General features: G+C 38.8%; 1 protein-coding gene across 2 annotated transcripts in view; it reads right to left on the bottom strand.

The window, feature by feature from the left end:
* The window catches only part of LOC131245369 (clathrin heavy chain 2-like), a 35,214-nt gene extending 18,130 nt beyond the window's left edge, over window positions 1-17,084 (bottom strand). For both annotated transcript variants that reach the window (XM_058244780.1, XM_058244781.1), the window contains exons 1-7: window positions 16,890-17,084; window positions 11,983-12,187; window positions 10,503-10,591; window positions 10,322-10,400; window positions 10,047-10,174; window positions 8,293-8,391; window positions 8,060-8,168 (exon numbers count right to left, since the gene is read on the bottom strand). In XM_058244780.1, coding sequence (XP_058100763.1) covers window positions 8,060-8,168; window positions 8,293-8,391; window positions 10,047-10,174; window positions 10,322-10,400; window positions 10,503-10,591; window positions 11,983-12,187; window positions 16,890-16,934 — 754 coding nt within the window. In that variant the 5' untranslated portion in view covers window positions 16,935-17,084. The remainder of the gene's footprint in view (window positions 1-8,059; window positions 8,169-8,292; window positions 8,392-10,046; window positions 10,175-10,321; window positions 10,401-10,502; window positions 10,592-11,982; window positions 12,188-16,889) is intronic.
* Between the last annotated feature and the right edge of the window lie 8,132 nt (window positions 17,085-25,216).

The raw sequence follows: 25,216 nt of genomic DNA, 5'->3' as shown, positions 1-25,216 counted from the left end.
CTTTAGTTTAGTTATCTATTTTAGAATGATATGCCCAAGAGAACATAATCTTGCACACCAGAAGTGCCCCACAAGCTTTGAATCATGGCCAGAAGTTGCTAGTTCTGGCAACCCCATGAAGTCACACAATCTTCCTAAAGAATGTGTTCGTGGTATGCACAGCATCCATCGTCCTTTTGCATCGAATGAAGTGGGACATTTTAGAAAAATGACCCAATGCAACAAAAATCGAATCTACTTCCCTTTTGAGTCTTAAGAAAACCCAAAATAAAATCCATGAAAATATCAACCCACGACGTGACTGAAAAGAGAAGAGGTATATAAAGGCCAGTGTTCTGCACATGGCCTCCAGATCAGCACCATGGTGCTATGAACCGTTCAATGTAATGATTCACATGAGGCCAGTGGCATTTTTCCTCCACCATGGTCCATGTTTAATCTCTTCCAAGTCCACCCAATCCTCTTCCGTGCAACTTAGGATCTTTTCCCACGATAATCCTTCAAAAATGCATAAGCGTGAAGCCGTGAACACTTGAATAAATATCCATCATATGAGATGAATGACATTGTGGATCTCAACCATCAAGATATCTGTCAAGCACCATGCTAAAAATGGGTCTTGTATTGTTCTTTTAATGCCTCAAAAGTCAAAATTCCACAACCTCCACAAAGAGTGTTCTTAACAGAACCACATTCCGACACATAGCATTTGCCACTTTGTTCTGACTAAAGGAAAGTATATTCTTGCAAAAAAGCTATCAACTTTGCACGACAAGCACTCAGCTTCTTTAGAGAGTTGGAATATCTCAAAGCCTTATGGTCCAATTACAAAAGGAACTCCCAATGAATAAGATAATGTCTCCAATGTCATAGCGCCTAAACAACTGCAACAAACTTAAGATCATATGTGGAGCAATTCTTCACTAAGCTTCTCGCAAAAGAAAGTGATCAGTTTTCCTTTTAACTAAACACCGTGCCAATGCTAACATTTTAAGTGTCACTTTCTACTTCAATGATTATTGAAGTCTAAAAGTGCAAGGATTGGAGCCTCTATCATCTTCTTTTTTATGATATTAAAGCTTCGATCCGCTACTCTAGATCATTCAAACATGCTTCCATGCATGAAATTGGTGGCAGGTGCAAAAATAATATTAAAATTTCAAATAAATATCCAGAATAATGTCATCAAGCTATGAAAAGAATAGACCTACGAAAGGATTTATGGGGTGGGCCACTCTACAATGGCCTTAATTTTCTCCTGGTCAACCTTAATCCCTTCTATAGAAATAATATATCCCAAAAACACAACACTATTGATAAAGAAAGAGCAATTTTTCCAGTGGCGCAGCCTTCTAATGGGAAGGATCCTCCGCCCAAGAGTAGGCGCCTTCAATCCAAGCACGAGAACTCAAACAAATATAGAGAACAATTATATAATTTGATTCAATTCAAAAGTGCCTTGACACTAATCATCCCATGCCCTTATATAAGCTTTGAAACATACATACAAGGAAAATTCATAATGTCATTGACAACCGATGACTTGTTACAAATATAGAAAATAAATAAAAGAGATTTGACTAATGGATTATTCATAGCTAGCTGATTAATTTCGCTAGCTAACTACCTAAATAGGTTTTTTTTTTTTTTTTAAAGGCAACAAACTAAAAGGAGGTTTGGGCCGACTGTTGGGCTTGGGCTTGGCCCATAGATCGTGGCCCTAGATCAGCCTGCATCAATCCTCCCCCGCTTGAAAGAACTCGACTCCGGCGAGTTAATGGCTTGATAATGCTCATAGAGGTCAGGATTCAGACGCTGGAAGTAGTTGTGATCATCGAAAACATCAAGGATAGTGTCTGTAGATGGTAAAACGGTTAAAAGTGTGATGGCTAGTTCTTCGATACCAACGTCAATATGGTGCCCATGATAGATAGAAAAATATTCCACATTGAAAGTAAGACTGACAGGTAAATCTAGTGGGAGATCAAATAAAAAATAAAAATAAAAAAGAGGTCACACTTACAGATGTCTAAAGGCAAAGAGAGATTTTGCACAAAAATATGTAGTTGACGATCCAGATTCGCAGTCAAGAACTCGAAGGAATTATGCATTTTGCAAATTTTATCATATTTTTCTATTGTTTTAATTAAAAATATTAAGAATCATGTGGCTTACGCTACACACTATAGAAAGCCAAACACTACATTATACGCTATTTAAAACATTGATTACACGACTACCACGCACATCTTCCAAGATCCATCTTTTTTAAGAGTTAATAATATATGAAGAGCACAGGGTGGCATGCTTTCCTGAATTAACCCCTTCTGAACTCAGTAACTTGTCGATAAAGCTCAAAATGTTAGTTTGGACTCGTTCAATTGTGCACAAGATTCAGTAGGCTCAAACATGGCACTAAATCAATGTTGTGTCGAATGTTCCTCGTAACAGGAAGTTCGGCTAGGAGTTCTTCAACCACCAAGTCTTCATATTCATGAAGGAAAACTTGTATAGCTAGTAAAACATCTTACTGTTTTGAGCCTTCTTTAGTAACCAAGACATAAATGATGTTGGCCTCTAATATAGACTAGCATCATCTATGTCTCCATGCTTTCCTCTTCAATCTTTTCTACATTAAGTGATTTTTTTGCATCTTCTTTATCAGATTTGGGTTTGGATGATGATTGATTGGGTGCAATGCAATATTCACACTATCCTTGACGAAGGAATCGGCATTAGCCTAAGTCAAATGCCAAATGCATCATATCTCGCCCTCACAACCACGTCCTCCTTAATAAACTGAGGCGTGCATCCACACTATAAGGACAACATCACACGGCACCTCATTCTTACATTTAAATCCAATAACGAAAGAAACTAAGCACCCAGAGTTAACAGAAACTCTTCCCCTTTCTCAAACCAATGAATCTAATATGGGCTTGGATGCTCATGCTCTTTTGAGTTTTAGTTTATCAACCATTTCTGTGAGAATGTTTCCACTGCTTCCTTAATGGTGCATATCTTCCCAGCAGATGTGCAAGTGTCCGGAATATATTATATCACAACCATTGCCCCTCATCAATGATCAATCACCCAAGATGCCAATAGCATATTACGTTAGATAACCAACAACCCGCCCCATCACCATACGCAAATGCTACATCTTCCCAAACATGCGCCCCATCCTCATACACATGTTCTTCATATCTTGTGGCATCCTCAACTTCCATAAGTCTAGAGTGTCTTCAATATATTCTCCTTCCTCGGCCAATTCACTTTATTTGTGGATTGATGTTCATGACATTGAAAAGAGTAATGTCATGTCTTGGATGCCTACACTCAAAGTATGCAAAAGGAGTGTTGTTTTGCCCCGTGTTTAAGTGCAATAGCCCCTTGTCCATAACCATCTTGCCTCGAGTCGAAGTTTGGCTTCATTTTTTAATGTTGGTCCATTGTCCTTCGACCTGTGGGAAGCGCTTTTAGCGCATTACATGGGAAGTTAGCATGTTGCTCCATTGTTGATGACGGTCCTCGCAGTGCACCAAATCACCTCCCAAGTCCCCAATTAATTATCTCCTCAACTTCTAATGCAAGTGTGTACGCATAGAACATCTTAAATACATCTTTAAAAGCCAATTCATTATGTTAGGTTTAAGATCGTTAAGATACCTTGAAATCTTTTGGTCTTCATACACACAGAACCATGCACGTGATGTCGAGGTATGGAACTCTTGGTATATTCATTCACTGATTGATTATGAAATCTTTGATAAAGGTCATGGGCACAAGTTGTAGATAGAAACTTCCATTTTAACCTTCTTCCATCTTTTCCTATGAATTTACTTTCTACTTACCTTGATGGATCCATTTTTGGCCTGGAGATCATCCCACAATGCTAATGTGTGACATGAAAACTTCATTGCAACTAATTTAACCCTTGGATCATCCGTGATTTCCTTGTGTACTCGAACGCCTTTTCCACCTTTCTTGGTCAATCAATGAAGTCGTCCACATGCAAACAACCGTGGAATTTTGGAGTTTCCACTTTAATTCTAGGCCATCTATCACATTCCAACAATCGAAGGATTTAATCATTGTTATCTTCATCATCCAAGGCCACCTGTTATTAGTTAGGACCTTAGCAGGAACCATACCCTACGTGTCCTCATGTTCAACTTTAGTCTTTGAACTCCCTCCATGCTTAAGCTCTACCACTTGATTAATGAAATTGCCTACTGTATGCATGAGTTGATCCACTTGCTCAATTAGCATTAATTGGGTTTAATTGCGCAAACGCTTTTTATGTCACTTCTTTTGAAGCCATTAGGAAATGATGCAGAGTTGATAATTACCCGCTCTAATACCAAAATGGTGCAACCCAGTCATCAATTCAATGAGATGTCAATACCCAAATCACATGGAAAAGAGTACACCCACAAGAATGTTTGAAGAGAAAGGAACAAGTAACTTTATTGAAATTGAAATTTCTCCTTACAACAACTAAAACAAGAACTCATAAACTTAGAAATGTACAATACCCACCTCCTACAGCACCCCCATTTTATAGACCTAAAGACAATTCCTATGAATTTTATCCCCAACTATTTTAGATTGAATTCAAATCAATATATAATTTAATTAAGATAATAAATATCCCACCAACAAAGATGTGGCCTGAAGTAGAAACAACAAATTTATTGAATACCCCTAAAATCTTCAATCATATCTTCCACAGCAGTCTCCCTATGTTTCACAAATGGCAAATGTGATATCTGGCATTTAGGCCCCAAATCTCACAACAAACACCCCAAAATCAGCACATGTTGGGCCCTATAGTAGGCCGTAAGCCTACTACAACAAGAATAGTATGTGAAAATAGTTCACCTCATTTCAACTCATTTTTCTGATAAGTAATCTCGCGTTATAGACGCAAAAGCATCAACTCTTTCCAGGTTGAGAAGATGAGTTGGCTGTTGGCCCCTCAGCAAAACAGCCCTGCCACCACAATCAGTGGTTTGGCCAATGACATCAGAATTATTTGGAGAATTAACAAGGCATAAAGCTATGATGATATGATGATGACGACGACATAAAGTTTTCTTTTTTCAACATATGATGACAAAAATATTCTAGCTGAGAAAATGAAAATGAATGAGATACAAACTGGGAATTAAGTGCTCAAGACAGCGAAGATATATAAATGGAGGCAATTGAGAAGGTTTGGCTTTAGAATCAAGTGGAGGAGATAGATTAAGGAGTGGGTTTCATCGGCCTCTTTTTTCTGTTCAACAGGACCCCAAAAGGTTTCTTTCAGGGCTCCAAACGGTTCAACAGGACCCCGAAAGGTTTCTTTCAGGGCTCCAAAGGGTTGTGGCAAGGGTACCCACTGTCTCCCTTTCTTTTTGTGATGGTGGCTGAAGCTTTGAGCAGAATGGATTTCTGAAGACAGAGAGGAGGTTTGTGATGGGAAGAAATGGATCTCAAGTGTCACATCTCCAGTTCGCTAACGAAACCCTGTTGTTTTGTAATCCATGGGCCAACTATATTTAGCATTTGAAGTTGATTCTGAGATGGTTTGAAGATTTTTCAGTGCAAAAGATAAACTGGCAAAATTCTGAAGTTTCGGGAGTCCAAGTGAAGAAATGGGATATTGCAGATGTCGCTGCATATTTGGGGTTCAAAGCCGTTCTTTACCCTCCATGTATCTTTGACATGTGCATTGGTTAGCCTTAAAAAATGCTACGGGATCCAGTCACTGAAAGAGTTGAGATTTGAGAAGCATCTATTGGCCTGGAAGAGTAAGTATCAAACTTTGCTCGAAGAAAAATGTTGTCGGCTCTTGCTAATAAACCTGTTAACTTCATGTAGTTATTTCATTGCCCAGCTAGCATTATAGACTGTTTGGAAAAAAAAAAATCAGAGGAACTGCCCGTGGCAAGGAGGGAAGAAAGAGGAAATATCATTTGGTTGATTGGAGAAGAGTTTGTAAGCCCAAACAAGAAGGTAGCATGGATACTAGAAGACTCAAATCCATTAATTAGGCTCTTCTCAGTAAGTGGTTATGGAGGTTCTCTATAGAGGAAAATAGACTTTGGAAGTACATGATTAGCATGAAATATGTGAAGGGTGATAACGGCTGGGATATTCCCATAAGACCACCACAGAGTCTCGGGGATATCAATAAACATCCAAAAATGTTTTCATTTGTTCAGAGGAATCAAGTGCAGAGAAACTGAGACAGTAATGGAGAAAGAATTTAGTTTTCAGAGGACACCTAGACCTAGCTTGATGATGGGCTACTTCTCTTCAGTTTCAGAACTTGTATCGACTGGCTGTGAATAAAGATGTCTCAGTTAGCAGCTGTCTCAGTGGAAAAGGGGGGCAAATAGTGTGGTGCATTCAGTTCAGGTGTAATCTAAGTGACTCTGAAATTGAATGCTATGCAAACTTGCTACAGAAATTGGAAGACGATTTCATTCCTTCAATCAGTAGAGATTGCAGAATATGGAGGCGGAATCCACTTAGGTCTTTTTCGATCAGTTCTTTCAATGGCTTCCTTTCTGATTTGGGTTGTGAAATGCCTAATGTGGAAGGTTTGCTGCCCCTTTAGGGGCGCAGGTTTCTGCTGGGTAGCCAGGGCTCACAAAATTCTTACTCTAGACCGCCTTCATAAAAGCTAGCAAATCATTTTCCATGGTGTTATTTCTGCCTTCTTGTTCTAGTCATAGATTAAGATACTGTCCCACAACGGATGTGACTCGCCCCAACTCGTTGTCGACAAGTTAGGGAAACTCATTGCAAGTCATATCGGACAGGTGGGGAGTTGACATGTGAAAGTAGGGGTGCAACTTGAGCGGGTTGGGTCGGGTTGTAGCCCTATGTGAAGGAGACGGGAGAGTTGACATGTTATAAACAGAGGGAGTTAAAGTGAGAGAGAGGTAGGAAGAAGACGAAGAGGGAAATGAGGTAATTGTTATGTTTTTATTATTTTCTGATCTTTTTTTTAATTTGTTCTATTTTTCCCTTTTTTAACTTGTTTTTATGACTCAACCCATATCGAACAAATCATATCAGTATCACCTATACAAATTGGTCTGATAACCGGACAAGCTGCACATCAATACCAATACTTTTAATCAATGCTTCAAGCAGAAGAAACTGTCAATCACTTTCTTGTCCATTGCCTGTTTTCACAAGGAGTCTGGGACTCCATTTCTTTGACTATGTGGTGTCCTTTGGGTGATGACAGAGTCTATGGTTGGTCTTTCGGAGGCTTGGAATCTTGGCTTTCCCCACTAGTGTAGAGGCAAAATTCTTTGACATCTTGCTCTCCCAGTAGTTAGGTGATCCATTTGGAGAGAACAGAACAATAGATCATTCTGGAATAATCCAATCTCTAAACAGGTCGTGGGGATTGCTAGAAGAAATACTGTCTCCTGGGAGGTCCTTCGAAAAGAATTTAGGGGAGTTTGTGCTTCAATCTTGCGAGGGGATGGTTGGAGGTTATTGAGGACAATGTCCATCATTCGAGACATTAGCAAGAATGGTGTTCCCCATCCACAGGTAACTGGAACCTCAACGTAACTGGAACCTCAACTTCAACTGAAATTCCAATGGAAATCCAGGGCCAGCAGGTATTGGGGGGATAATTCGTGACAATCAAGGAGTAGTTTGTGGTGTGCTTGTTGGCCCCATTGGAATAGCCAACTGTAATGATGCTGAGTTTCAGACCCTTTAGAAAGGCATGAAAGAATTGATTCAGTCATACACTCCCAGTACGTAAATTAATGCCGTCTCTGCAAATACCATCCATTAGACCACCTCTTTTGAAGTGTATCCTTGGAGACTCTCTCATTGTGTACAAGATATAAGGATGAAAGGAACAATCACAAGTTCATTCATCCACTCTCATAGGCAAGCGAATGTAATCACCTCTTGTCAACAATCGGGCTGATTTTTTAATCTTGCAATTGGGGATTCAACCCTTGTAATTTTCTATTTTCTTCCTCTTTTATAATAATTTTTTTATCCTTCAATGTGTGTGTGTACAGACACTGACCTGGCTGAGCACCGAGCTCGATGACATGCAACTTCGAAATAATTTGACCGGCATTCATGGTCTTTGATGCAAAGCAAATAAGAGTAGAAGGATTCTCATTTCCAGCAACCTGCATGGGGACAAGTGATAATATTAAAAGTATATAACAGCGAGCCTGTAGTAATCGTGAACCAGGTGAAAGAGGTTGTTCAGATGTATATTTTTAAATGTAAAGGAATATGTGTGAAACTCACTTTAAACGTTGCAAAGGCAGCAGCATGTGCTTCTAAAGCTTGACTACGTTGCTGGTCTACGGAAAACAGTTGCATGTTCCCCTTAACAAGTTGTGGCCGCTGGACATACAAATATTCCACAGAATAATCATAAGTGCCGCTTCAACAGCATAGCTTACAGATCACAAAGAGCAACATAAAAGAACAAATACAAACTTTCCTGAATGGAATGGATATTAGATTGTAAGAACAAGTTACGCAAAGATAGAAACAGATCAAATGAATCATTCTAGAACCGGCATACCAAGTTAGAATATGCAGAATTATGAGTAGGTAAAATATTAGAATGACAGTGAGTTCCAGGAAAGGAACAGAGGAAAGAAGCAAATTAATGAACATTTTAGTTAAGTATCAAAACTCAGCCAAGAACAAATTTATAAAGGTTTCAATACAAAATGATGATAGAAACGTTCTAAATAGCTTTCGCTATGTAGCGTAGTGTAGGTAGCCTTCACATTACATAGCATATGGAAATAAAGCAAGTGATGTGCAGTGTACACTACAGGCTACGCTACACACTCTTTTTCAATAAAACAGTAAAATCAACTAATGTTTTCAATGATTTGTTACACTCTACTTTTTTTTCATTAAAAATTAGTAACAGCATTTTGTCTACACAGGATTTACATATGTAAATTGCTTTTATAGTAAAATATTTTCTTATGAAAGCATTCGCATGGTAAAAGTCTTTATCATGCAAGTAGTTAACATTTATGTTTTTGTTCCTATGTAAGTCACTTTCCTACATTTGTTTGCGCATCTATATACAAGCATGAAAATATTTGCGTTCAAGTATGTGTACAAAAAAATAAATATAATCTATTTGCACATCCGTCATGTAAGCCATCATGTGGGGGCCACCATTAACTGACCATCTCTATCAAATCACTTCGATGCTCCTAGCCATCCACCCAATGGGTATGGAATGGACATGTCATGTTTATTACAATAGAAAAGGTGTGACCATTGATTATAGACTGTGCATCATGTGGGGCCCACCCCTCGATTGCCAAGACCTCTCAAATCACTTTGATCGGATGTTTCTAACCATCTGATTGGTGGTTGGGAAGATGCACGGTTCATATATAGTATACTACAGAATTTCTAAGCATTGATGTTGATCACCCATCATGTTGGGCCCACCTACGATCACTCATCCCTCTTAAATCATTTCGATAAAATGATCCTAACCATCAGATAAGTGTTTTGGGACATAGATGGTCCATATTGATTATACTAGAGAGGTCCAAGCATAATGTAAAACCACCTTTGATTGCCAATCCCTCTCAAATCGCTAAGCAGATGATCCGAGGCATAAGATTCGTGGCTTAGGAAATGGTCGGTCAAAGATCCACATTGAGTATAGCATTGATGTGTACAAACCATCATGTGGCACCCACCTATGAATTGTGACTACCATCCATTTCATTTTGAGCAGACAAACCTAGCCATTAGATTAGTAGTTAAGGAAATAGGCAGTACACATTGAGTATGCTAGAATCTAGAGATCTAAGCATTGATGTGGACAGTCCATCATGTGGACCCACCTTTGATGGCCACACATATTAATATCAAAGTTCTCCAAATCACATGCCTACTTTAGAGGGGATAAAAACCAAATTTCAGACCATAGATCATGAACTGAGAGAAAAATCTTTTCCTACTACAGCATTCTCAACAGGAATACATAAATAACACATTCTTCATAGATATACCTCAGGTGCACCAGGAGCAATGCCAATCAAAACAAGCCATTTCTCAGAAGGATCACAGCGGTAATTGATGATTTGATTGTTCAACAGATTTGCCGTTCGCTCAAACATTTTCACGGGCTCAGTGTCACCTGCAAGTTACAGTGGCATGGATTGTAACCTCTTTGCACAGAAAATTCTAAAGAACATGTTTTCAAAGAGATAACAAAACTGGAGCGTCAATAGGAAAAAAGGGCATATGCTACAATATAAACAGCAGATAACATCTTCCAACTTACCTTCTATGGACCAATGATATACCGAGGTTTGTGTAACTAATCCCAACAATTTTGGAGTGATCCACTTCCAAAACACAACCTGCATAGATCACTACAGCATCTTCAGTTCCAAACTATAAACTGAAAGAAAATAAATCCTGAGCTGAATTAGACTACAATAAGACTGGATATATATAATTACCTGCTCAGGCATCTGATAAGATTTCACTTTGGCCTTCATCTCAATATTGAATATTTGCAGATGGTCCTGAGTAGTTTGCGCGAGTTGAGCTTCAATTTGAGTACAAACACTTTATCAGACACTATGCCTTAATACAACATTTCTACAGTTTAAAGTGCCGCAAATAGCATCACAAGCATCAAACCGACAAGCCACGATATAAAGTGAACTTTCGAAAGTCATAAATAGCATTACAACATGGTGTGCCGTAAAGGCCGTTACGTAAAGGTAACGGTGGCAACCATTACACGTTACAGGGTCGTAACGGCCGTAACGGCCATTATGGAAAAAAAATGACCTATAATTGCCGTTAACAGCACGTTACATCCCCTATAAAGGCCATAATAGCCCTGTAATGGTCTATTACTGAACATATACAGGTTTTTCATACTTTTTAATCAACATTACGGGGTAGAGATAGATTCTTCGGGGGGTTTTTCAATAAATAAAAAAGAGACCGTAACGGCCGTTACGGGGCCGTAACAGCCGTTATGCCCCATATCATAAAGGTAACGGTGGTGGCCGTTACGGCCACTGTTATCGTTACGGAACACAAGCTTCAAATTGGTAACCAAATCTCCAAGGCACCATCTCAAAAAATCTCATTGCAATGTCACATAGAGTTTAATTTCTAAATAACATATGGAAAAGAGAGCCAGGTAAAAGATGGTGATGTCAGCCGATCGTACAACTTTTATCAAGAAATCATGGTTATAAAGCTGAAACCAAATAGTTGGGTCAGGCTATATGATGATGATAGTCATTTGTTAAAGAGATTATTTATTCTGATGTCCCAAAAATTGGCCAAGGCAAGAATGGACATCAGGGCTGCAAATCTGCAATTTACCCAACCCACGTTCAGGAAGGTCAGGTTGTCAGGATCCTCAGGTAGGGTTGGGGTTTGAAAACTCCAACCCAATTTGAAATCGGATTGGGCTTAGGTAGAGTAAATTCAGATTGGGTTGGGAATAATCACATGCATTTGGATCAGCTTAGGTCAGGTTGGGTTGGGTTGGGTTGAGTCAGTTTACGGTTCAGCATAGAAGATGACTTTAGTTGGCGCTTGGGGTTGGAATTCAAGTTCGGTCGGGTGCGGGTTGGATCCTCTTTAGGCTAGGTCAGATCAGGCTCGGATTGACCCTCAACACGACCCAACCCACCCGAGTTGAACCCCATTGGACAGTTGGAAAAGAGCATATCTAAAGAACAGAAACTATAACTAAACTAAAAATATGAGAAAACATAAGTTGCAGCGGATCCTTATGGAAGCCTCCACTGAAAATAGAGGTAACAGTTGCTCAACATGTGAAAATTACAATCAGGTGCTCGACTTTAGCATCCACTCTGAGGAAGATAATTCAAAAACTAAATGTGACAACAGACATGATCTGTGTTTAAAGTGGAAAACATCAAGATACAATGAAAATAAAGGCACTGCTACCTTTTAATGCCAAGATTCTGCTATTGGGGTTCATCAAAGCAGAATCTGCAGTGATGGGCCTCCTCAATGGCTGCATAGGCATATTCATATCCACAATGACGATGCTATTCTGCGGAGAAGTTTCTCGCACGCATATGTACTTGTCAGATTCCATGGTCACATGAGTAAAGGTAACAAACTGGGGGTTGATCCCCAAGCTTGTCAGCTGCAATCAAGTCAGTGAAAAAAATATATTCAATAAGGTTCTTGGATGATGGATCAAGTAAATGCCTCTAGTTTGTAGAATTAAAAAATGAGAGAGACGAATTAGAAAAAATATATATATGGCACACCATCCTACATGATTACCAACATATAATATAAATTAGAAATTTTGCAGAGAGAAAGAGCGTGCTTTTCTGCTTTAAATGTCTCTAAACTTCCAACATATCCACAACAGAAAGAACTATTTTACCAGATTCTGCATCCATTTCTTATCAAAGGTAAATTCCTTATTAAAGAACAAGTCAGCTCAAAATAAGATCTGCTGCATGCATGTGTACATATGCTTTTTTTCTGACCACTTCAATGCATCACACCTTCACTTGTTTTCTCGTTAGCAGCACAGGTAAGCTAAGGATGTGCAAAGTTCTAAAACTCATTGACAAAGCCTAAAACTCTGTTGAGTTTATTTGGCTTCGTCAAATTTTGTCTTGAATGACCTTTCCAAGTCAAGTGACCAGACTGACTCGGTTCAAACAATTTAAATGGGAAAATAAGGTGTATTCTCGAACATTCTAATTGATGGGAACCTTTTCTGGTTTATTTAGTTCACAGCATAGTACTAAATTCTTCAGTTTGGCATGTATATGTGTTCCAAAGCCAATTAAAAAACCTATTGAACAAAAAGAACCAGCAGATACCAAAGGAACTCAATTGCGAATTGTAGGGTGTATCAACATTCCACAAAAAAAAAAAAAAAAAAAGAAATTACACATGCTAACTAGATCAGATAAGGTCAGATTCACCTACGACCACTCAAACTAAAATTTGTAATTACAAAGTCTAAAACATTATACTGGGTCTAAGTCATCAAGTTGGCCTGGCCAAGTGTCTTTTTTTTTTTTACACACACACACCCACACCACACATTCACCCACCCACACCACGTGGGCACTCAACCCCATGATCTCAGTGTTGAAACAGGGTCTATCTACCACTTAGCCATGGAGCCGGACCCCTAGCCAAGTTTTCGAGTCAATCCCAGAGTCAATATAGGTTTTTCAGACACCGAACGGTGTGTGTGAATTTTAGGGGTAGTTTCATGAACAGCAAATGGTTATAGAGTAGCTTTGTTTTCTTTTCCACCTTGCTAGCGGTTTCTAATAAAGTCTTTGTTGCCTCTCAAAAAAAAAAAAAAAAGTCATAGAGCAGTTTTTGTTATTGTTGGTAGCTGCAGATGGTGAATTGTTATGCTTCTTAGTTGTGAATGGTTTCCTTATTAAGGTTGGATTGCTGACTGTAACTGGTTTGATGGTTTCGTACTGAATTTGAATAGGGCTTTCAAAATCCCCAACATAAATATGTAACTTTTAACGTAAAAAGTGGCTTTAAAAGAAACCAAAGCCATATATCCTGTGTCGCGATAGAAGATATCGTTAGAGACTAATAGCTTCAGGCAATGTAAGCATCAATAAAGTTCGATCACGCTATTTACAGAAGGAAACAAGTTTATTAGACTGAAAGGAGACAAGAAAGTGGCCAAAACACCATGCGTAAGGTGGATCCTTGGTGATCAAAACCAATCATCCATTGACCATTGGCATTAATGGCCTTACATGCAAAAGGCTTATGACTAGAAAATCTTGCCCATTCACTGAAAGGATTTCTGTATGAAGGATGTAAATGTTGGCCTTCTTGCAGTATGTCATTCCTTTGTAGGACATGGTGGGACCCATGGGACAACGTTAATACCCAATTAATCTAGTTTCAAACCATTGGCCCATTTATTGTGAAGCTTCCATGATGAACAGCTCCAACGCATGGGAGGGCCTTGCATAGTCGAGGGATTGAGGAGCAAAGGTCCCATGGGCTAAGCAACTCCCGCATGTACGGGTGCAACTCAAGAAGGTTGGGTCAAGTTGGTCAACCCAAGCCCGACCTTACCTCAAGAGGACACAACTGCAACCCAACCTGACCTGAATACCAACCCTAGGCGCCGAAACCAAAGTCGGCTATAATCGACTCAACCAGACCTGATGCAAGTAAATTGAATAGAGGTAAGATCATTTTTGTTATGTACCTTTTTCTTGAAGATTAAAAAATTTAACTTCTATACGGGTGCAATGAAAAGCTAAAATTAAGGGTTGTAGATTAACATTCAACAACTTACTAGCCTCTATGCTAGTAATCACAATAAGCCCTGCTCTTCTTGGCAACACATGCCAAAGAGAAAAAACCACAAACAAGCCCGAAGGAAATAAAAAATAAAAAATCACATCATAACTCCTTAGAAAAGATTCTTTACATGATCTATTTCACGAAAAGATTAAGAATGACCAAAATAACCTTGGATCCCATCACAACCCTATAGGCTCTATGTAAATTGGCTTAACTCACTCAAAAGGTATCAAAATTGCAAGATCTTGGGCTCGATTGAAAACTAACTCAATAGGCTTTCAATCGAGACTAATTTTATGCCATTCATGCATCATGTGAGATCCAAAAAAGTGGCTGGTAAAACATTAAAAAAATAATAATAAAAGAAAACTAGTTCAACAAGACTCTTAACCCTAACAATTAACTAGATGACTACCAATGTAGTCCATAGTACACATTAGGACACTGATCTTCCATCAGATCAATCTAGACCCTCGAAGTTGCTCAAATCTTCAATTTATGCGGTTGGATAGTCTAGATCCTCTTTAATCGTGACCCTTGGATGGGCCTTATCTTTTAATCGGCCAGCTTACGTGACTAGGCTACATCATTCCCCTGGCTTCAGTGGGCAAAGAATCATCCTGGATTTCAGTCATAGCTGATGGTGAATGCCTACACGTTGACTTGGCATTGTTTGCATGGGATGTTGTTGTAGATCATACCTCTTTTTCTTTCACTTCTTTATTGTTCTTGACATTCTAGGTCTTGACATTTGCTTCTTTTGCAACATTGGATTTGCAAACTTAGATGGCCGGAATGTTGATCACCTTCATTCATTGTCATAGATTGGTTTCCAGTCAACACGGCCTCATCTTTGATCAATACTCACCTTTAACTTGTGTCCTCTAATTGTTGTTGAGACAATCCCAACATGTCCATCACAACTTCGATGTTCATAGTAGAATTTGCCGATACGATTATTGAGCAACTCATCCTTCACCTAGATGCTTGCATCTTCCATAGTTTCATCCTTTGATTCTGATCCACTTGCTCCTATCAATTTACATGTTAGCTCTCTTCTGTTTCAATTGATCTTTCATCCGATCCCATTGTTGATCCAACAATAAGGCTGCTCGCAGATCCGTTGATCAATCCAAGGGTGGATTCCTCATGAGCATGACCTTGGATTGAGATGTTGTCAATAGGAACCTTTTCCCATCATAACTCCTTTAAAAAGAGTTTTTACATGTGTGTGTATTATATAGTCTGTCTTAAAGTACAAGAAAACCTTAATATAATCCTAACCATGTATATATGTAGTCTTTTTTAAAGTAAAAGAAAACCCTGATATAATCTTAACTGTTTATCTCACTAAAATATCAACAATGATCAAAACAACCTTGAATCCCATAACAACCATATAGGCTCTATGTAAATTATCTTAAGTTCTTAACTCACTCAAACGCTATTATAATTGCAAGACCTTGGACTCGTTTTAAAGCTAACTCAAAAGGCTGATTGATTTCATGCCACTTGGACATCATTTGATACCCAAAAAGTGGCACCCAGTGACAAAAATAACAAAAGAAAACTTTTCAACCAAAATCTTACCTCTAACAACTACGTAGACAACTACCAATGTGGTCCAAAGCACACATCTGGACCATTGATCTTCCACCGGATCAATCTAGACCCTCAAAGCTGTTCAAATCGTCAATTTAGACAGTTGGATAGTCTATATCCTCTTTGATCATGACCCTGGGATGGGCCTGATCTTTGATCGACCAACTTATGTGGCCCGGCTACATCACGACCCAACCCAACCCAAATACATGTGATTATTCCCAACCCGACCCGACCAACCCAAATACATGTGATTATTCCCAACATGGCCTAACCGGACCGAATTTGCTCAACTTTGAACCCAACCCGGATTCAAGTCAGGTTGGCATTTTTCCAACCCGAACCCAACCTGAGCACCATGACAGCCCAATGCAATCTCAGGTTCGGTCAATCGCATTTGTGTTGACCCGAACCCAAGTTGCAGCCCACCCGCATGGCCAACATAAAAAACCAACAACAAGCCAGACAGCAGATCCATATTTCCCTCGAGTTTTTCAATGTCAAGTTCTTGGTCATAAATTCCCATCTTTTGAGAAATTCAAACAAAAAAAAAAAAAATTACAGAAAGAAAGAAAAGAAGAAGAATAATAACAAAGCTGTGATTCAGTGAAATTGTACGAGTCATGATCCATCAAATAAACCCTAGTTCTAGTGAACAGATACATGAAAATGCATTGAATTATTTCAAGCAACGCTGAAGATCTCAGATTCAGATCCAAGCATACACAAGAAGATCGCTGAAAACAGCTAATCAGTATTCAAATCAAACACTCCACATTCAGTTATAAAACACCACTCAGATCAAAAACCAACGGAAATACAAATAAGATTACAGAATTCACAGATCGATATCGAACTAAAACAGATCCGAAACACTCGAAACTGAAATTCGATGGGAGGGAAGGAGTTTAAGAAGCGAATCAAACCGTTAGAGCTTCCTTCATCGTGATCGGAGCACTCGCTGCAGCCATGATTGCAGCGATCAAGAACGCCTCTTCCAATGAAAACCCCTCGGTAGGGTTTTTTTTGGAGTAAAGAGCTAGACGAAGATAGTATTCTTCCTTCCCAGCCCTTTGCAAGGGTTGAAGAGGGCACGATTGGAAAAGTAAAACAGAGAAGAGAAACAGGAAGACTTTTGTTGGGTTTTTTTTTTAACAGATGCCTGCTAGAATGCATCTGTAAGATATACATACGCACCTTAGCATTAGATCTATGGTTATTATTCAGTGATCCAAACCGTCTATGTAATGGACCACACCTCGGATGGGGAAGCAAAAAAATAAAGACTCTTGAATTGGAATATTTCGACCCTTTGATGATTTGAATATGGACGGCTTCCTTGACCTTTGAATAATCAAAGGCCGTAAATATATCAACCTGAAAATCTTCTCACGGTAACCCCATCCCGTGAGGTCCATCTTGTAAACGGTTTGGTTCGTTGTAAAAGACCAGATGCAACGGCTAACGTTCCCAGTGTGATATTTCAATACGTTCGGATGTATTCTATAAAACCTGATTTTACATTCGCGAGATTTCGGGCTTTGGTTTCTCAAACGAGTTGTCTATGCGCGTACGCTCGTTTGCTATATTACGTCCGGATGTATAGTAAATACGTAAGCTGAATCCTAACCACTGGATCTTGGATCATGTCCCGTGATCCAAACCGTTGATAAGACGAAATGCGTTGTGTATATTTCCATTTCTAAAACTTTAAAAAAATCATTACCTTTGGACCGTCGGACTGCAAAGCAACGGTTAATGAACGGCCATGGTCAAATGAAAATATTTAAAATAATAGAAGAGGGTAAGTAATCCGAACTGAATGCCTTTTTTCCGTGTATGTACTTCATCTATGGTGAGATGAATACAATAAACGGTTTGGATCATTGTAAAATAACACGGGATCTAACAGCTATACTCATAGCATATCTTATGACAATACGTCTGAATGTATCGTAGCAAGCCTTAACCGCTAAGGCACGCGTTGCAAGTGGCCAGGCCAATTGCGTTTACAAGAGTCTGCACCTGTTTGTCATCTGCGGCGTGCGGCGGACCAACTTGATGAGTGCCACGTGGCCAAAATGGTATCGTCCAACCCTTCGGGTGGGCCATGGTGTGCATGGATTGTGAGAAAATGAAAACCAGATGTCGACATTCGAGCCTCGAGGTAATATGCGACGCACGTGAAAAGTGGAACTCTAGTCACCGGAGCGCACTCACCCAGACCGTTCGATTCATAGATAGGCTTCAATTTCGGGTCTGAGTTGGAAATGAGAGCACTATCTCGTGCAATCGCAGCCCGACGATATCGTTCCCGTGAGAGTCTTTTAGGGCCTGTTTGGCCGGACCGATCCCACGGTATTAGGTGGGATGGGATTTAAAAAACATCATTATTACCCATGGCAGGGACTGTTCCCTGTTACCGTGGGATAAGCTTAATTCCCTTTTTGGTTTGCAATACGGTGGTACATTGAAAGGATATACCCACCATCATTTGAAACTATTGACAATAACACACGTGTTATATCTAAATCGTTCATTTGTTTTGTAACCTCATTTTATAGCATGGGCCTAAAAATGAGGCAGATCCAAAACTTGTGTGGCCCCAAAGAAGTTTTCAACGGTGAGTATTCAATCCCCATTGCTTTCTATGGTGGGGTCCACTTGAGCTTTAAATCTAACAGTATTTTTGGCCCATGCTCTAAAATGATCTCAAAAAATGGGTGGACGGTGTGAATATAGCCCACACATCATGGTGGGACCTACACAACTTGCTAACGTTGAGTGATATTAGCACAGGACTCGATGCGATTCCATCTAGCCTACTTCCAAGCTTTTCCACACTTCCCAAACATGGAGTAGAATTGGCACAGGACCACATGCAATTCCATCCCACCCAAGCCCATATAATCCAGCCGGCCAAAGAGGCCCTTAACTAGGATTTCTTTAAGTAAGAATCCATACCGTATAAGTTTAAGGGCACGTTTGCTAATGCTAAGTTTTTGCACTTAATGCATAATTAGGAAAATGTTCAGTATTTAGTGGCATTGTTAACGCTGAAGAAAGAAAGTGTCAAGTGGTTTTTTACTGAATTCTTTATGTGATAGGAGTCTAGCTCAATGGTAAGTGCGAAATGCGCTCAATAAATTTTTCATTTACTAAAAGATTTTGCTTCCAAAATTACCTCTTTATAAGTTGTTATGGCAATCTCTTCTCTTTAAATGATCTACCCACTACAAAATCAACTTTTAACTGTAAAACTTCTTTATGCCCCACCATGATATATGTGTTTCATCCATTCCATTCATCCATTTTTAAAGATCATTTTAGGACTTGATATCAAAAATGAGAGGAATATATATCTTAGGTGGGCCATACCACGGGAAAACAATAGTGATTGGATATCCACCATTAAAATTCTCTTAAGGCCCAATGTACCGTTTTATTTGACATCCAATCTATTGATTAGGTCATATAGACCTAGATGAATGGAAAAAAACAGAGATCAACTTCATCCGAAGCTTTTATGGCCCCCAAAAAGTTTTTAATGGTCGACGTTCATTCAACACTGTTTTCCTATGATGTGGTCCACTTGAGATTGGGATATACCTCATTTTTGGTCTCATACCATAAAATGATCTAGAAACATAGATGGACGGCATGGATGAAACACATACATCATGGTGGGGCCCACATAGCACCGATCATCGGCCATTGGCCGGTTGCAGGGGAGTAGTCAATCTGTTTCCGCGGAGGCAGACTGGATACTAAGAGGTTGACTAGCAAGACTCGCTACTGGAGTTACGTCACCAAGTTATGTAGGCCCCATCATGATGTACGTTTTGTATTCACGCCGTCCATCCATTTGGAAATATAATTTTACGTAAAAATCCAAAGAAAGAGTCAATCCAAAGCTCCAGTGGACCTCACCAAAGAAAACAATGAGGAGAGTGACGCCCACCATTTAAAACTTAAATAAGCCACAAAAGTTTTTGATCGAGCTGATATTTATTTTTTCCCTTCTTTCATGTCTGTGTTAACTTGTGAACAAGTTGGATTTCAAATAAAAATCACAGTGAGCCTTAGGAAGGTTTCAATCGGTAGGCATCAATCTCGCCACTGTTTTTTGTAGTGGGTCAACTACATATTTGGATCTGCCTCATTCTTTAACTCATGCTCTAAAATTAAATCTCCAAATAGATGGACGGTGTAGATAAAGCACATGCATCATAGGGGGCCCACTATGATGTATGTGGGCCCATGAAACTTGATGACGTCACTTCGGTAGCGAATTTCCCTATTCAAGCTGTCAGTAGCTAATCCTCGTCCATTCGTTGGTGTACCTCACACCAGCAATATAGTTGTTATATTGATGTCAACAAGTTCTGTAGGTCCCATCATGAGGTATGTGTTATATCCAAGCCATCCATCCATTTGGCAAGCTTGTATTAAAGCTTGAGACGAAAATTAAGCTACAAAAAGCAGCGGGGGATTGAACGTCTACCATTGAAACCTTTTTGAGGTCACAGAAGTTCTGGATCAATGTGATTTTATTTTTTTCCCCTCTTCATACAGGTATCTGTGACCTTATGAACATATTGGATGAAAAATAAACTTAAACAGGCCATAGAAGTTTTAGATCAATATGTTTTCACTTCATCCGATTGGGAATGACCTTATAAACGGTTTGGATAGTATATAAATATAAGGTAGGCCTTATTTGAAGGTTTTGTTGCTACTGGTGTTCAATCATATACAACACAGTGACAATCTTCCCGCTAAGAGGAATTGAGGGCCTTATGATGATATTTTAGTTTCTTTTTAAGCATTTTAGTTTATTTGAATTAAATATAATAATTTTATTTTCATTTAATTAAAAATAATTTCTTTATAATGTAAAATATTTCCAAACAAGAGATAGGGCAAATGTGTCAAATTAACATATTTCAGACATTTAAGATGTTTGTTAACAAACAGTTTGCTTTAGATTCAGTACTTAATTTTTAGACTTCATCCATAATTATCAAACAAGTTTTTTTACTTCATATTTTAGATTTAGGCTTCAGATTTCAGATTCCATCTTTAGACTTCAGATTTAACAAACGAGGCTTAAGAGTTTATATTTGATATGCATTGGCAATAACAATGTGTATTTGATATGCATTGGTAATAAATATACAATTCAAGTAAACAGAAATCATTAGCTGTGTTAATATTCTGTGATTGAAATTTACCATAATCAATATGAATATATTTGACAAGATATGTTTGAAATATACAAGTGAAGAGGGAGAAGAAATGTAACTATCAAATATAGGATAATCCAAATCCATATGATATGGAATTACATGGTTTTATTATAATTTCAAAAGAAGCATTTGGTACACTTTCCCAAGTGTACCAATCACCGCCAACTCGCACTAATTATCACTTGTTTTACACGCCCGAACAACCTCTTAAGTTGGTGGAACCTCCTGCTAATCAACAGCAACCCCACATGTGGGTTGGGTTGGGTTAGGCAACATCAACATTTGAATGAGCCCTATGATAGGCCTAACCAGACAAATTTAAAACCAATCTTGAAATCAAACACATGCCTGCATTTTGTTATGCTTGATCAAAGGAGGCTAGAACAAGGTGGTGGCAACCTATCAATGAATGGATTTCTGCATGAGTGTCCCACTTGATTAAACGATGAATTAGAATATTCAAGTGTGAAAACGTGGATTTTATCAATTTTAGGGTCGGGTTATAGCCAGGCCAGGCCATTCTTTTAGCTTAAGGTTGGGCCTGCTGTACCAGGTGCATGATGGGGTTTTGCCTACCGGAGCCTAGCCCGAACGGGCCCATTTCCACCCATAAAACTTGACGAGGTTGTGTCTTTGAGTCTTTTTTTTTCCCCATAAGTCCTGTAAAGATACTAGCAAGAGTACACTATAATTTGTGTTGATAATATAAATTTAGAGATCCATCTCACTTGGAGGCGTTTAGCATCTTAAGTGTATTAATCAATTTCATGTTCAGTAAAGCCACTCACGTGTCATGATTTTTCCCAAATGAGGAGTCATGATAATATGCCAGGATCTTACTAAAATTGATGATGTGGGCCCGTCATCACTCTAAATAATTCGATTGGAGTTCCCAATCAATCGAATGATATTATAGTGCTTGATATCTAGCTTATATTAATACATCGCTTAGATAATATATATTTATTAATTTGCATGAGTATGTCATTTTCGTATATCCATTTATAAACTTTTTCAACATTCCAACTCAATACAATTATATATTGTGACCGGGTAAAATAAATTACCCCAAATAAAAAGAGTCTGTTGAGATTGTCTTGAGCTATATGGACTTAAACATTGCCCCATAAGAAATTGAACTTTATAGGCTATCTAACATCAGTACTAACTTGAAAATTGTACATCATAGCACTTAGGTAAAGTCTAATAAAATGTGCCTTACAATCACAAAGCATTTGATTTATATAATAATAAAGGATGCCATGCCTGACATTCCGAATACTAAAAAATCAATGATCGAAATAAAATTTTGATTCAAAAACCAGACAAAGCAAAAATGAGTTTGTTTTTTGTTCAAACTAACTAGTGCATTTTATAGAAGCCATGTAAATATTCAAGACTATATATTTGGGTTGTCCGACGTGGTTTTAAAAATTCGTAAGTTGATATTAATTTTTTTTAAAAAAAAAACTCATGATCTTTTTTATTTTTAACTCTCTCATTTCACAGTCTGGTTAATTTCAAATATATTACAATATCTAAAAGAAGAAGTAGATATTTAATAAGCCGATCTCTCAATGTGTTCATAAGGAAGATAGACTCAACAGGTAAGGAAAGGTACGCAGTGTACATATTGTAATCTCTAGACAAACACTCAATGGAGAAAAAAAAAACCGTAAAATAAACTTTAGGTTTTACAGGTGTCAGTTAGACCAAACTTTAAAACCGGTCAAAGAAAAAGAGGGTTAAGAACAATGTTTGGTTTTTTTATAAGAAATCAGACCATTACAATAAGGGATACACTGAATTTAAGAAATGAATAGTAAAGAATACTAAGAATTTAGTTTTAATCTATTTTAAAATACGATATAACTTATGTACCAATAGATTCCTAGTTGATAGATTACAATGTTTCTACTTATAATGTAATTCCATGAAGGACTGTTGCGCAGCACGCCAACAACGCAATGAACTGAGATCCAATCTCAAGTCTTACCTATAAATGATAAACAATAAGAAATATAAACTAGAAACAGATCAAAGCAATCCAAACAAACCACAAGACAAAATATCCATGGAAAAACCTCAAACTAGGGTAAAAAACCATAGATGCAAACTTTCACTATGACGAAAACAAAGATTATAAGGCAATATACTAACCTCTTCCTTGAAAATACAGAGAAAATCCTTTGCCCACACCTTTAGAATAACTCCCCAATATTCACCTTTACCCTAGGGACCCCAATTTAAAGTTTTGACAACTTTCCTTTCGCACCCTTACGAAAGGCGACTCAAAAATCCACAGTCCGCATCAAATTCAGAAACGAATCTGCGTAACCACGATCGGTCGAGCAAACTGCACGACAGGTCGAGCGGCCCCCACAACCGATCGAGCATGGGCCACGACCGGTTGAGCACATCGGAATAAAAAAACTTATGTTCGCTGGACTTTGAGTCGTGCCAGTCCACGACTAGTTAAGCAGGGGCCACGATCGGTCGAGCAAGGCCCACGACCAGTTATGCGGCCCCCAGATGTGGCTCCACATCTCAATAATCTCCCACTTGGAGACACATCGCCATAAAACTTTGTCTTCTTCATCCGGAGTGCACCACTTCCCTGTCTTCAAGCCTGAAGACCAATCAAAGTTGAACAGAGTTTCAGATTCTCTCGTGTGACTGTCTCGATCAATATATCCGCAGGATTCTCACTTGTATGAATCTTCTCCAGAGCAATTGATCCATCTTCCAGTAACGAACGTATGAAGTGATATCTGATAGCAATATGTTTGGTCCTTGAATGAAAGACTGAATTCTTAGCCAGGTGTATTACACTCTGACTGTCACTGTACAGCGTGCAATTTGTTTGCTTCTTACCCAACTCTTCCACGAAACCTTGCATCCACATCATCTCCTTGCATGCTTCTGTAGCCGCAATATATTCTGCTTCTGTCGTACTGATAGATACTATTTTCTGTAACTGAGAGACCCAACTGACTGCACCAGTACGCAAAGAAAAAACATAACTTGTAGTGTTTCTTCTGCTGTCGATATCTTCTGTCAAATATGAATCCACGTAATCTTGTAGCTTGATTTTCGATCCACCATAGCACAGCCCTACATCCTTAGTACCTACCAAATATTTAAGAATCCACTTCACAGCTTCCCAATGTTCCTTCCCGGGGTTGTTCATGAACTTGCTAACAACTCCCACTGCTTGAGTAATGTCTGGCCTTGTGCTCACCATAGCATAATAAGACTCCCAATACCTGACACGTATAGGATTTTAACCATATAGTCTCGTTCCTCCTGCATCTTTGTACCTTGCTCATTAGATAACTTGAAGTGGTTGGCTAATGGAATGCTAACCGGCTTAGCACCTCCCATATTGAATCGATCAAGCACTTCGGCTATGTACTCTGTCTGTGACAAAACCAGTTTCTTGTTTTTCCCGTCACGCTTTATCCTCATGCCTACGATTTATTTTGTAGCTCTTAAATCCTTCATAGCAAATTCTCTAGACAGCTGTCTTTTGAGATCTGAGATGTCTTTCATGCTTGAACCGACCATAAGCATATCATCAACGTACAGAATAAGGATGATGTACGACGTATCAAACTTCTTCAAGTAACAACAGTGGTTTGTATGATATATCATAAGACTGTTTCCTGACATGAAACTGTCGAACTTCTTGTATCATTACCTCGGGGCCTGCTTCAGGCCATATAAATGCTGCTTCAGTCTACACACCTTGATCTTCTTTCCTAGTGCCACGTATCCTATTGGCTGATGCATATATATCTCTTCTTCAATATCCCCATGAAGAAAGACTGTCTTAACATCTAGCTGCTCTAGATGTAAGTCCTCTGTAGCCACTATACTCAAGACCATGTGAATCGTAGACATTTTTACCACGTGTGAAAATATTTCAGTGAAATCGATACCTGCCTTTTGTTGAAACCCTTTCACAACTAATTTGGCCTTTTACTGTTTCGAACCATCGTGCT

Source organism: Magnolia sinica, chromosome 5 (genome assembly GCF_029962835.1).
Source record: "Magnolia sinica isolate HGM2019 chromosome 5, MsV1, whole genome shotgun sequence".
Lineage (NCBI taxonomy): Eukaryota > Viridiplantae > Streptophyta > Magnoliopsida > Magnoliales > Magnoliaceae > Magnolia > Magnolia sinica.
Note: the sequence above shows the minus strand (reverse complement) of the source record. Positions and strands in the feature narration are given on the sequence as shown.